The sequence below is a fragment of the Ursus americanus genome, chromosome 7 (genome assembly GCF_024610735.1).
Source record: "Ursus americanus isolate L20-20 chromosome 7, mUrsAme1.1.p, whole genome shotgun sequence".
NCBI classification, from domain to species: domain Eukaryota; kingdom Metazoa; phylum Chordata; class Mammalia; order Carnivora; family Ursidae; genus Ursus; species Ursus americanus.
The window spans coordinates 71,227,212-71,241,188 of NC_142133.1; the positions used below are offsets into that span (position 1 = coordinate 71,227,212).

The 13,977-nt window shown below is 36.2% G+C and overlaps 1 protein-coding gene and 1 pseudogene across 2 annotated transcripts in view; both read left to right on the forward strand.

Moving 5' to 3' along the window:
- WDR35 (WD repeat domain 35) overlaps positions 1-13,977 on the forward strand; it is a 55,254-nt gene that overhangs the window by 15,812 nt on the left and 25,465 nt on the right. For both annotated transcript variants that reach the window (XM_045813454.2, XM_045813455.2), the window contains exons 10-12: positions 1,238-1,423; positions 6,249-6,309; positions 13,520-13,664. In XM_045813454.2, the coding sequence (XP_045669410.1) occupies positions 1,238-1,423; positions 6,249-6,309; positions 13,520-13,664 (392 nt within the window). The remainder of the gene's footprint in view (positions 1-1,237; positions 1,424-6,248; positions 6,310-13,519; positions 13,665-13,977) is intronic.
- LOC148109727 (ATP synthase F(0) complex subunit e, mitochondrial pseudogene) lies at positions 1,430-6,242 on the forward strand (annotated as a pseudogene).

Below are 13,977 nucleotides of genomic sequence, written 5' to 3' on the forward strand. Positions count from 1 at the left end.
GGCACAGCGGTTAAGCGTCTGCCTTCGGCTCAGGGTGTGATCCCGGCGTTAGGGGATCGAGCCCCACATCAGGCTCCTCCGCTATGAGCCTGCTTCTTCCTCTCCCACTCCCCCTGCTTGTGTTCCTTCTCTCGCTGGCTGTCTCTATCTCTGTCAAATAAATAAATAAAATCTTTAAAAAAAAAATTTTTTTTTTTTTTTTTTGGAGAAAGAGCATGCGTGAGCTGGAGGAGAGGACACAGAGGGAGAGGGAGAGAGAGAATCTTAAGCAGGTTCCACCCTCAGTGCAGAGCCGACAGGGGGCTCAATCTCACAACTCTGGAAGCATGACCTGAGCTGAAATCGAGAGTTGGACGCTTAACCAACTGAGCCACCCAGGCGCCCCATCCTTGTAACTTTTGTATAAATCTAAAATTATTTTAAAGTAAAAAGGTTATTTTAAAAAGTAATCATAGTATAAAAAAGTAAATATGCCTTAGTTTTGAATAGTGAACACAGTCAATAATAATATCAACTCCAAATACTGATTTATTAAAAATTACATATGAATATATTGGGAGAGTTACCTCAAGAGAAAGAAGTTCCATTAAGTTCCATAAGTTCCCCTATCTAATACGTATGTGATATGGAGGTAAATAACAAAACAGTCAAAGCTCAGAGTTGTGAATGGCTTCCCCTGGGAGGAAATCGGTCAGTGGAATCTGCCTTTTATTTTTGTTTTAAATAAGCCATATAGAATTATTTGACTTTAAACTATGTGCGTGTGTTACTCTGGTAAAAACAAATGTAAAAAAAATGTGGATGGGGAGAAAAGGCAAAGCATCTGTTTTTGAATTTTGGCTTGGGGACCCAGAATTTAAACTTTTGATGGGATCACTCTTCCTGTTGTCCCTCATGCAGCTGACTTATAGGACATGACTATAGAAAAATCTGAAATTTTTACCTCTGAAGCTTAAATCTTACAAATGAAAATAAGGAAAGTTAAATTTATTTTTGTAGTACATTCTTTGTTTGATAACTGTATTACTTAGATTTTTTTGTTTTAACAAGAAAAGGTATGAAGCTGAATGTTCAGTCCTTCTGTCTTCTATTCCTGAAGAAGAGATTTAGCACCAAAAAACCACATATCTACAGTTTATAATAAGATTTTTCTGTTCCAATGTTAAATGTTCTTTTTCTCTTTCTCTCTCTCCCTCTCTTCTTCCCTCCTGTTCTTTGCTCCTTCCTTTCTTCCTAGTGGGGTTATTGCTCAAATACTGTCGTTTATGCATATACCAGACCTGATCGTCCAGAATATTGTGTTATCTTTTGGGATACGAAAAACAATGAGAAATATGTTAAATATGTGAAGAGTCTCATTTCTATTACTACCTGTGGAGATTTCTGCATTTTGGCTACAAAAGCTGATGAAAATCATCCTCAGGTGGGTGTTCCTTTATATGTTAAAGCTAAGATGCGTTAACCTCTACCTTCTCCAGCATGGCCTCTGTAGTGGTAGGCACAGCAAAGTATTGGGTCTACTGGTCATGTCTGTATAGACCTCTGTTTTGGAAAATTATGTGATTCCATTGGTTCTCTGTCCCCCCCCCCTTTTTTTTCTAATCAGCTAATCCATTAGCATTTCATATTCACCAGTTCAGTACAGAAGCTTTTTGTCTCTGAAATATACTTAAAATACCATAATCCTTTTCCAAGTTAAAATTCCACAAGAAAAAATGAATATCCAGATGTCTAGTATAAACGCTCAAGAAATTATGTAATGATGACCATTGTAACACTTTGGGTAGCTTTGATGAGAAATATACTTTTATTTGGAATTACATTGCTTTAAAAATCAATGTCTCATAGTATAAAATAAATAATGTAAATTATGCCTTTTAAAAAAATATGCTAACGATTTAAATATTTGCAGAAGCATATACATTTTTAAAAAAGGATTACCATTGTCTTTGGCTGGGTTATAAATTATCCCATTAAAAAGTATAGAGTTTTTAGTTTAAGGTGGCCATTTGAACAGCCGCCTTTGACTTTGTTCTTTCCTGAAACTCACTAAAACAACAGTAAAGGTATTTTTTAAAAAGTCATAAGCCCATAGGGACCAGAAAGGGAGCGGAAATGGCAACATAGTTTTGGAGGTGAAAGAGTAGGTGAATTAGTGGTAATTACCTTAGCAGACCTAAGAAAGCTGAGTCCTAACTCATCAATGGAGAAAGCAAAGAAGTAACCAGTTTTCATCGTAGAATCCCGAAGAGACACAGGACTTAATGGTATCTGGTAGGAGAAAGAAACAAATGGAAAAACAATTTGGAAGTAGTAGAGATTATGTAAGAAGGAGAAAATTAAAAAAAAAAAAAAAAGGCATATAAAGAGTCCTGTCTGAAGAATCTGACCAGTTCAAGAGAAAAGACCTCTTAAATTTGCTCCTATGGGGAGTCCCCAAGTAAAGATCCCTGCTTTGTCACCTTACTGTGAAGACCAGAGTCATGGGGCTCACCCATAAACAAATAGATTCCAAACAGCTTTTTAGTGTTGTACTCTTACATAGAAGTAGAGAGACAAGGATTGTCAGACATTTGAGAAAAGCATCTCATTTAGCAGACATACACACACAAATAAACACAAGGAGAAAAGAATTGGGACGAAGCAGAGACTATGCAGGGAGAAGAACAGTGCAGAAAAGTCATTTCAAATTCTCCTCCTAGAGTTAAGAGATACATCCATAAAAGAAGGAAGGGATGCTATAGAAAAGGAAGTTTTTGGAAATTACAAATACGATAAGGACAATGAAAAATTTGGCAGAGGAGTGTAAAGTCGAACAAAAAGACAAGGAAATGGAAAACAGGAGTGAACAGATAAGAAAATCAGAGGGCCAGCCCTGGAAGTTCAGTGAACAAGCAAAGTGGAGGAGAGTAATTCTGAAGAAAATATTCAAGAAAATTTCCCTTGAGTTTCTCGATTGAAAGTGCCTAGCTCAGTGAATGAAAATATTTCTATGTCAAGGCACATCATTGTGAAATTTCAGAACACTGGGAACAGAAAGATCCTATAAGCTCTCAGAAAAACAGACTTCATAGGGTCAGGTATCATCATGGCATTCAACTTGTCAACAGCAATACTTTGGAGAATTGCTTTTGAAATTTTGAGGGAAAATGATTTCCCATCTTGAATTCTATATGTTATGCAAAGTACGAATTACAATGAAGGTAGGAGACAGATTGTGCTGCCAGCGTGAAGGTTTTGGACAAGATGGCGTCGCCTGTGCAGGTCTCTCCACTCAAGCTCGGCCACTACTCTGCCTTTTCCTTGGCATTGCCTACGGAGCCAGGCTCAAGTTACCTGAAACCTCGGGCAGAAGAGGAAAGGAGGAGAGCAGCTGAGGAGAAAAAGGAAGTAGGATGAACAGAAACGAGTTGAGAGAGAACTGGCAGAAGCCCAAGATGACAGTGTACTAAAGTGAGCCTGCCTTTTTCTGGAATGGTGTGGATGAATAAAGCTTTCTGTGTTGTGTAAAAAAAAAAACGAAATAAAATGAAGGTAGGAGAAAGACATTTTTAGATGTACAAGATCACCAAAAATTTACCTTCCAAGCTTTCTTATCTTAGTTACTTCAGGATATGGCCAACCAAAATGAGGACTAGACCGAGAAAGAGGAAGAAACTAGATAACCCAACAGCAATGGTGAAGGGTGGTACCAGCTGACAGTGGGTGGCATGCCTAGGGTGTCATCAGATGTCAGCCGGTCACATGGTTCCAGAGGAAATTAAAGATGAAATTAATAGAACACTTAATGTGGTTGAACGCTTGAGAGGAGACATACATACCTGGGAGGTAACTGGGGACTTAAGTTAGTAATGAATACAAAGAAAGTAGCAAAGAGAAAAAATAGAGACAACTACCAACCACAGGGAAAGCAAAATGCACTTGAAAGGAGAATAAATCGTGACATACTTACAACTCAGCTGTGAATAACACTTACATAGTCAAAATGATGTTTTTTAAATGAATTTTTTAATTAAATGGATTTTTAATTTAAAAAAGCCTTTTATTTGGAGTGTAATGACCGTATTAACCCCTAAAATACTGATCTAACAAAATGGTAAGTGGGAAGCTGGAGGGATAGGAGTGTGCCCCTGTGCGGGAGGCTGGGGGGGGGGGGAATTGCTGAAAGAGAGTTACATACCTATCTGTGGTAGTGGGAAGTCAGTAGAGAATGTCCCAGATCGAAACAGAACAAAACAAGAAGTAGCATCATAAACACAGTACTTAGGTTGTGAAGGTAAATATCAAAAGAATGAGTTAAAGGAGCTGAAAGTTGTTACTTCAGGGAGCAGAAACGGGGAAGTTGGGGGAACTTCTATTTTTAATAAGAAGTCTTATGGAACTACTTCATTCTTTAACCTTGAGCATGTAGATTATGTGTGGATTAAAAAATACAAGTTATTTGTGGTCTTTTGTGGCAGTAAATCAGCTTAGTTTAAGTAGTGGAAGAGTAAATTATATTTCAGTATAACTTTTGTCATTTAGTTCCTTTATAAATTTTTAAAAACATTTTCTATTTTTTCGTTAAATTTTTAATTTTATTTATTTTTTTAAAGATTTTATTTATTTATTTTGAGAGAGAGAGAAGCCTTTGTGCCTGCATGGGAAGGGGGGGAGGGGCAGCGGGGAAAAGGAGAGAATCTCAAGCCGACTCTGCTCTCAGCATGGGGCCTGATGCAGGGCTTAACCTCAGGACCCTGAGATCAGGAGCTGAGCTGAATTCAAGAGTCAGATGCTCAACTGACTGAGCCACCCAGGTGCCCTAAATTTTTAACTTAAATTTCAGTGTTATTAACATACAGTGTTACGTTAGTTTCAGGTGTACAATCTAGTGATTCAACAATTCTATACATGACTCAGTGCTCATTATGATAAGTATACTCTTAATCCCCTTCACCTATTTCACCCATCTCCCCACCCTGCCACCCCTCTGGTAGCCATCAGTTTGTTTTCTATAGTTAAGACTCTGTTTCTTGGTTTATCTCTCTCTCTCTTGTTTTCTTTGCTCATTTGTTTTGTTTCTTAAATTCCACATATGAGTGAGATATATGGTACTTGTTTTTCTCTGACTTATGTTGCTTAGCATTATACTCTGTAGCTCCATCCATGTTGTTGCAAATGGCAGGATTTTATTCTTTTTTATGGCTGAGTAATAGTCCCTTGTATATATCTATACACCACATCTTTATCCATTCATGTTTTGATGGAGACTTGGACTGCTTCCATAGTTTAGCTATTGTAAATAATGCTGCAGTAAACATAGGGGTGCATGTATCTCTTTGATTTCGTGTTTTTGTATTTTTTGGGTAAATACTCAGTAGTGTGATTCCCGGCTCGTGGGCTGGTTCTATTTGTAACGTTCTGAGGAGCCGCCATACTGTTTCCCACAGTGGCTGCGCCAGTTTGTGTTCCCACCAGCAGTGCGTAAAGATCCATTTAGTTTGTACTTATGAAATTAAAGAAATTTTACTTGAGAAGCTGAAAAAAGAAAGAGAAAGGCTGTATGTAAATAGTACATGGAGAATTGGTTTATTTGAAATCATTATTCTTTTCAGGAGAACATCTAACTAAAACAGTGTTCTTAGCACAAGATAATAGAAAAGGTCACTAACAGTAAGAGAAATGAAATGATCACTTCAGAATAATAGGGTGTAAAGTGTGCATTATACTTGATTATTTTCCCTAATATTAATTATTGGTAAATATGTTTGTGTTAACTAGTGGGCATTGTAAGTCATTTTTCACTAGATTGGATTATGTTTTTTTCTGAGTTAACTGATTTTTCTGAATTTCTCATGTCATTTTTATATTGCTTCAAAGGAGGAGAACGAGATGGGAACATTTGGTGCAACGGTAACAAATTAAATTAGTTCTTACGTAGCTGATCATAGGATGAAAATGAGTTTTGTGGTTACAGCTGATCTGGAGTTTTAGAAGTGTGAACAATGAAAAGTAGCCAGTGTACTTAACGTTTCTTAGGTGGCCTCTGAAGAGCCACAGTGTTCATTATACTAAGAAATTAGCCTTGGTTTAATTTTAATTCATGTTTCTTTATGTTTAATGCTGTAGATTATATTCTTTGCACTTAACAATTTTATCAGTTATTTCCCAGTTGTGATACTTTCAAGAGATAAGCATGATACCTTAAGCATTGTTTCCTTTATTGTAAAGAAGCAGGAGTTCTGATACTCTTTGTTTTTTGTTCACAGTTTGTTCTAGTTCTTTGTAATTCTATTGGCACACCTTTGGATCCCAAGTATATTGATCTTGGTAAGGAAATGTTAATGTCTATTCCCTCTTTAGTCAAGTTTTATTTGTAGCACTAATTTAAAAACCTAACAATGGTATTATTAATTAAAATGGCATTCTCCAAAATAAGGATGACCGTTCTTCCTGGTTTGCCAAGTCCAGCACCAGTTTATGCCTGTCATCATGGTAAAATTATCAGTAATGCTCCACTTCACTGTCAGAAGTATACTGTGAAATGCAGTAAATTACAGGTTACTGTATCTAAAAGCCGCAGTACTCTCACGACTGCTATACTGCCATCATTTGCTTTCAGTGGGAAATATAATTGTATAGGAGTTGGTATGCAGCATAATGATTAGTATGTAATAAACTGAGGATTATAGAAAGAATTTTGCTGTTAAACCGCTTATATTATTAATAAACTTCTTGTAAATACCTCTTTTCCATAAAAACACTTTAGCTGCTTGTAAAAGTGCATTTGCTCTTTCCAGATTTTTCTAATGAAATCAGTCTATTAATAGGGACGGCTTTCAAAAATTCCTGACTTCTTGTTTTCAGAAGACATTTGTTACTTTAGATTTACCATTTCCTCTAGCCAACAGCTATGAAAGTCACCATTAAAAAATTGCACATCTTACTCTAAAGTTTTTTGGTTAAAAATCATTACCAAATATTTTGTTGCCATTTCACGACAACTTCCAAAAGTAACATTTTAAAAAAAATGTGGTAGTTTATTGGATATGGCATTTAGAAAAATTATTAGATTTCAAAGATTGAAAACCCATTGAATTATTTTCTGAATCTGAGAGCTCGTCATTTTTTTTTTTAATTTAATTTCGTGTTCAACCTTAATGAAATGTTAGTGTCTGTCTTCTAAGTGTATTTTGCTAAACTCTTTGGGTGATAGAAGTAAATGTGAGAAATACTTCCTGGCTTCAAAGATTTTATGCTTTCTGTTCAGGGTCTTGGTAACTCACTTTTATATGGTGAAACTTTTCAACTTCAAGTCTTACGTTCATTGTTACTGTAAGGTATATGTCTATATATGTGCACAATGTATATGTTAGTGTTTCTTGTTGAAAGGCTTCACTTAAAATTATTACAGATTCTCATTACATGAATATCTTCTGTTAGAAACATAACAGTCTTTCAGGTGTGAATTCTGTCAGTCTTTAGATTATATGCTTTTTCTTTTGATATCAAAAGTTTTAACATAGAATAATGATGATAGGGTAAGCCTCAAGGTAATTTTAATCACAGGTAGTCTTTTTTTTTTTTTAATAAAGCCAGATGTCAGTCCTTCACCTTCATAAAATGGCCAATACTTGAGGGCATGATTATTTGTATTTTTGAGTCTCGAAACTTTTTTTTTTGGCAGTCTCGCTGGCTGAAATTTTAACAAACAAGTTCTTTCATTGGTCTGCAGTAAACCCCGCCAAGGACTCAACATTTTTGTTTCATACATATCCTGTAAAATTCCTTTTTTCAGTTTGTATGGCAAATTTTCATGAGGACCGGAGGCTAAAATGAAAAACATATGTGACTGATGTTGTTCCGAAAAGTGTAATTCTTGTTGTGCTATATCTACTCTTCCTCCTGACAATCTCTATAGAGACTTTTTAAAAGAACCTCATACATTATTAGAGAAGTTTAGTCCATGGGACTCTTGTTCTGTACACGAAGGAGTTAGGTGCCCGTTTTTGGTGCTCTTCCTTTGTGCCCTTAAAACACCTTCGGTGCACTGCTCTCACGGTACTGCTTTTACTCTGCACTAGGATTATCGATTTTCTTGTCTGTCTTCCCCACAAGATTCTGAGCTTCTGAAGGATCTATGTCTTATTCATTTCTGTATCTCCTCTCCCTAACACTATGCCTGCCCCATAACAAATGGTTATTGAATGTGTGGAAAATATTTATTTTCTATCATGAAAATAGAAAATGATAATTCATTGATTTAGCAAACCTTCAGTGAGTTTCAGGTCCTATACTGGGTAGCTGGAGTTATAAGAAATTGACTCTGAAGCTTCCTGGAGGATATTTAAATAAATAATGGAATACAGTTACTCCAGTGAACACAGGCTTACTGCTCCCCATCTGTGTGCTAGGTTTTGCACTGGGTATTGGATAAGGGGCCGTTGGTGAGTAAGGACACCAGGGACAGCTTTCCTCCTTAGAGACAGTTTCATTTGACCTGAATTTTGAAGAATAAGTATTTCTTCATGTGACTTTCTAAGGAGAGAAAACAGCATTTGCAGAGGATTGAAGGCATGGAAAGTGCCTGGAAAGTACCAGGTGCCTGTACCTTAGCCATTTTGATGGGAGCATGTCGATGGCTTTCTAATGATGGTTTCAAACACATGCACTGAGTCCTCCATATAATCTAGAAAAAGGCACTTCGATGCAAACATGTCAGTGGAGTTTCAGTTTACCAGCTTTTTAAGGGGCTGAGATATGAATAAGTAAGAAAGTAGGGGAACATTACAGATGTGGACATTTATTTCAGCCCTCAGCATTAAAATATTACAAGCAGGTTTTACTTATATGTGAATTCCTAGATTGTTTTAAGTCATTTTACATCCTTGCTTGCCTAGTAACTACTACTTCTTAGTGTTGAAGTTCATTTAATGGAAGCCTTTTTTTAAATTAGTTTCAGAGGTAGAATTTAGTGATTAATCAGTTGCATATAATACCCAGTGCTTGTTATATCAAGTGTCCTCCTTAATGCCCATCACCCAATTATCCCTTTCCCACACCCACCTCCCCTCCAGCAACACTCAGTTTGTTTCCTAGCGTTCGGCGTCTCTTACAGTTTGCCTCCCTCTCAATTTTTATCTTATTTTATTTTTCCTTCCCTTCCCCTATGTTCATTTGTTTTGTTTCTTAAATTCCACATATGAGCTAAGTCATATGGTATTTGTTTTTCTCTGACTTATTTTGCTTGGCATAATACCTTCTAGTTCCATCCATTTTCATTGCAAATGGCAAGATTTCATTCTTTTTGATGGCTGAGTAATGTTCCGTGTGTGTGTGTGTGTGTGTGTGTGTGTGTGTGTGTGTGTGTATCACATCTTCTTTATCCGTTCATCTAATCTGCCCATTTCTTGACTGGATTTTTTGGGTATTTTTGGGTGTTGAGTTTGGTAAGTTCTTTATAGATCTTAGATACTAGCCCTTTTTCTGATAAGACATTTGTAAATATCTTCTCCCATTCTGTAGGTTGCTTTTAGTTTTGTTGACTGTTTCTTTTGCTGTGCAAAAGCTTTTTATTTTGATGAGGTCCCAATAGTTCATTTTTGCTTTTGTTTCTCTTGTCTTTGGAGACATGTCTAGCAAGAAGTTGCTGTGGCTGATGTCAAAGAGGTACCTGTGTTCTCCTCTAGAATTTTAATGGATTCCCATCTCACATTTAGGTCTTTCATCCATTTTGAGTTTATTTTTATGTATGGTGTAAAAGAATGGTCCAGTTTCATTTTTCTGCATGTGGCTGTCCAATTTCCCCAACATCATTTGTTGAAGAGACTGTCTTTTTCTTAAAAAATTTATTTTCCAATAATCATTCTAGATATTTGAAATTTTTTTTCCAGATGATGAATAGTTGAGAAGGATGTGGAGTGCTTTTATCGTGGTTGTGTTCTTTTTCTAAAATGTTGTGTTAAAATTTGGATTCTTAACTTTTTCCTGGAGGTTTAGTTCTAGGAAACTAAGAACGAATCCACCTAGATGGGTTGAATCTTTTAATGTATATGTAGCGTAATTTTTGTAGATAGGATTATCTACCCATATGAATTTGCTGAAATTACTACCCTACTGATTCAAAAGAATTTATGTTTCAGATACATTTGTATTTGGTTTTTATATTGACCGGTGGGTTTGTATGTGATTTTATTATAAAAACCTATGTAGGTAATAAAAGTAAAGACAATAGGGGCACCTGGGTGGCGCAGTGGTTGAGCGTCTGCCTTCGGCTCAGGGCGTGATCCTGGCGTTGTGGGATCGAGCCCCACATTGGGCTCCTCTGCTATGAGCCTGCTTCTTCCTCTCCCACTCCCCCTGCTTGTGTTCCCTCTCTTGCTGGCTGTCTCTATCTCTGTTGAATAAATCAATAAAATCTTAAAAAAAAAAAAAGTAAAGACAATAATAGTAACCACATCTAATACTTACTAACCCTTAATGAGAAACAGTAGGCCATAGTGGTTAAGTACACGGCTTCTGGAGCCAGATTAACTGGGCTTGTGTCCCACCTTCTCCCACTTCGCAGCTGTGTGCTTCAGCAAGTTATTTAAGCCCTCCATCCTTCTGTGTCTTCATCTGCTAAATGGGGATAATAATGCTTACCCCATGGAGTAGTTGTGTGAGTAAGAATAGATATAATGGAGTGTGTTTGTTATATATTCTTCCAGTTATATATTGTATATATTATAACTATGTAATTATAATTAGTATATTACAATATGTACCTGGTATATATATACATTTAAAATTCAATAAATATTGGCTTTGAAGTGATAATTAAGCCTTTGTTCTATTCCGGGCACTGTACTATGCTTTATGTTTACTATCTCTTTGGATCTTTAAGCAGCTGTATAAGGTTGGTATTATTATCATTCTCAGTTGCAGGGAGTAAACAGAGAATAAGTGTTTTATCTAAGGCCACAGAGTTAAGCAAGTATCTGTCGCTTGAATCCCAAAGTCTAACTCTTTAAATGAACCACCAACACTTTAATTTTGAATTAATCAGGCTAACGATTAGTTATTGTGATTATTTAGGATATATCAGAAAGGAACATGAATGTAATTTAGCTGTAGGTAAACAGTGGATAGAGGATGCTTTCATATGCTTAGGAAAATTTGAAAGTAGTTGAAAACTTTGTGAGCTTCCTCCAAATCACATTAAGGGCATAATAGCATTAGAGTATCTGTGGTGGAATTTAGTAAACATTTAGCAAATGTCTTAGGATTTAGTGAAGAGCCAGGGTCAGAGAAAGCTGAGCAAAGCCTGGTCCTGGAGAGCTCATTCATCCCACTCAGTGGCCCCCCGCCCCCCTTTGCTACCCTTCTCCAGGACTGCCTTTCAACCTCTTGTTCCCTATAGGAAAGGCTTCTAGCTCCCTCTAGAGTTCAACAATAGTACGTGTTTTGAATAGAAAAATCTTAACAATTGTAATGTAAAAATTTTTTAGTATGATTCAACTATACTGAATTACTTAGCATATAAAAATTCTTGAATTTGGTTTTTAAAAAAAGATTTTATTTACTTATTTGACAGAGATAGAGACAGCCAGCGAGAGAGGGAACACAAGCAGGGGGAGTGGGAGAGGAAGAAGCAGGCTCATAGCAGAGGAGCCTGATGTAGGGCTCGATCCCATAACGTCGGGATCACGCCCTGAGCCGAAGGCAGATGCTTAACGACTGCACCACCCAGGCGCCCCAAAAATTCTTGAATTTGAAACCCAAAGTTGGTAATCTACTCAATTAACATTTTACCATTAGTCTGATTTCTAATTCTTTGTCCACTTTCTAAGTCTCTTACTGCCTTAAATACCTACTGGGACTGTAGCAAGAACTTCATAAATGGTAGCTGCTCTTAACACCATTCCTTCATTCTGGCTATATGAATACTGCTTAATATTTAATAAAACATAAGTTTTGCAGTATTCTAATTATTCGTGAGTTTAGAAAATAGGTACTAAAATGATCTTTTATGAAGGATTTTTTGTTGTTTTTATATATTTTGTGTGAATGTGTGTGCTTAGTTTGTTTTTTGACCTTGGACAAGTTACTTTATTTCTTTATTCCTCCATTTTTTAATCTTTAAGGTAGATTTGATATGACTGTGTCATCAAAGGGTACACAGTAGAAGCTTAATTAAATGTTCTTTAGGAAACAGAACAGAAGGGGGTGCCTGGGTGGCTCATCTGGTTAAACATCTGCTTTCAGCTCAGGTCATGATCTCAGGTCCTGGGCTCCAGCCCTGCTAGCTCTGCGTAGGGCTCTCTGCTCAGCAGGGAGCCTGCTTCTTCCTCTCCCTCTGTCTACCTCTCCCCCTGCTTGTGCTCTCTGTCTTTCTCTCTCTCTGTCAAATAAATAAGTAAAGTCTTGGGAAAAAAAAAAAAACAGAGCAGATGGAAAAAAAAGTTTTATGTTCAGGAGAATATATTCCTAAATTAGGAAGGAACTTTGGAGAATTTTCTTTTCTAAATTAATGAGGAAATATAAGACATGAGATCAGAGGGAAGGATAAAGGCTCAAACCAAGCAGTAATGGTAAGGGGGACAGGAGGAAGGAGTGGTATTTGATTATTCTGTTCATCAGTTAATGGACATTTGGGCTGTTTCTACTCTTTGGCTATGACGAACAATGCTGTTCTGAACATTTAGTGTGAGCTTTTGTGTGGACATTTGTTTTCATTTCTCTTGGGTATATACCTAGGAGTGGAGTTGGTGGGGCCTATGGTAACTCTGTATTTAACATTTGGAGAAACTGCCAAACTATTTTTCAAAGTGGACTTAGGACTTTATTTTCCTACTATTTCTGTACATCCTTGGCAATACTTACTATTTTCTAACTTTTTTATTCTAGCCATTATAATGGGATGGAAGTAGTATCTCATTGTGCTTTGATTTGTATTTGCTTGATGGCTAATGCAGCTGAACATCTTTTCCTTTGCTTACTGGCTCTTTGTGTATCTTCATTGGAGAAATGTCTGTTCAGATCTTTTGCCCGTTTTTTAATTGGACCATTTGTCTTTTTATTATTGAATTGTCAGAGCTCTTTACATATTCTAGAAACAATTCCTTATCATGTATCTGATTTACAAATATTTTCTTCTGTTCCGTGGGTTGTATTTTCACTTTTCTGATGGTGTCCTTTGTAGCACAAATGTTTTTCATTTTATGAAGTCCAGTTTATCTACATTTTCTTTTGTTGCTTGTGCATTTGGTATCATATCTAAGAAACTCTTGCCTAATCCATAGTCACAAAGATTTATTCCTAAGTTTTTTTTTTTTCTAGGTTTTCTACAAGTTTTAGTTCTTACATTTAGGTCTTTGATCCATTTTGATGTAACATTTTTGTATAGTTCTACAAACTTTTGAGTCTTTTTGATTTCAGAGACTGTATGTGAGGTATATTGTCTGAAATGAGGAGTTGAATGCAATACTCACTGAATTCCTTTGCAGCACAAACATTCTGTGTAACTGTAACCTAATTGTCTTAATGCTCTTTTTAATAGTACCATTATTTGTTGCAATGACCAAAACTCATGTGATAGCAGCTTCAAAAGAAGCCTTTTATACCTGGCAGTATCGGGTGGCAAAGAAGCTCACAGCATTGGAAATTAATCAGATCACGCGGTCTCGAAAAGAAGGGAGAGAAAGGTATATCTTTTGATGCATGGTTTTTAGTAGCTCAACCGTATCGCATTTAAATCAGATATAGTTAATTATAAATTGTCATGCTTGAGAACTGTAAATTGTTTTGATTACTAGAAATAATATTTTTTCATTAATTTCAAAATCTTTCAAATTATTTGTTTAAATTTATCAAAATAAATGAGAGGTAGTGTGTTGTAATAAAAGAAAGCCCTTGGAGATAAAGAGTGGAAATCTGTGTTTTTATAAGGAAATAGCTATTCTCACTCATCTACTCTTACCATATTAGGGTAAACCATAAATATGATTATTCAATTGA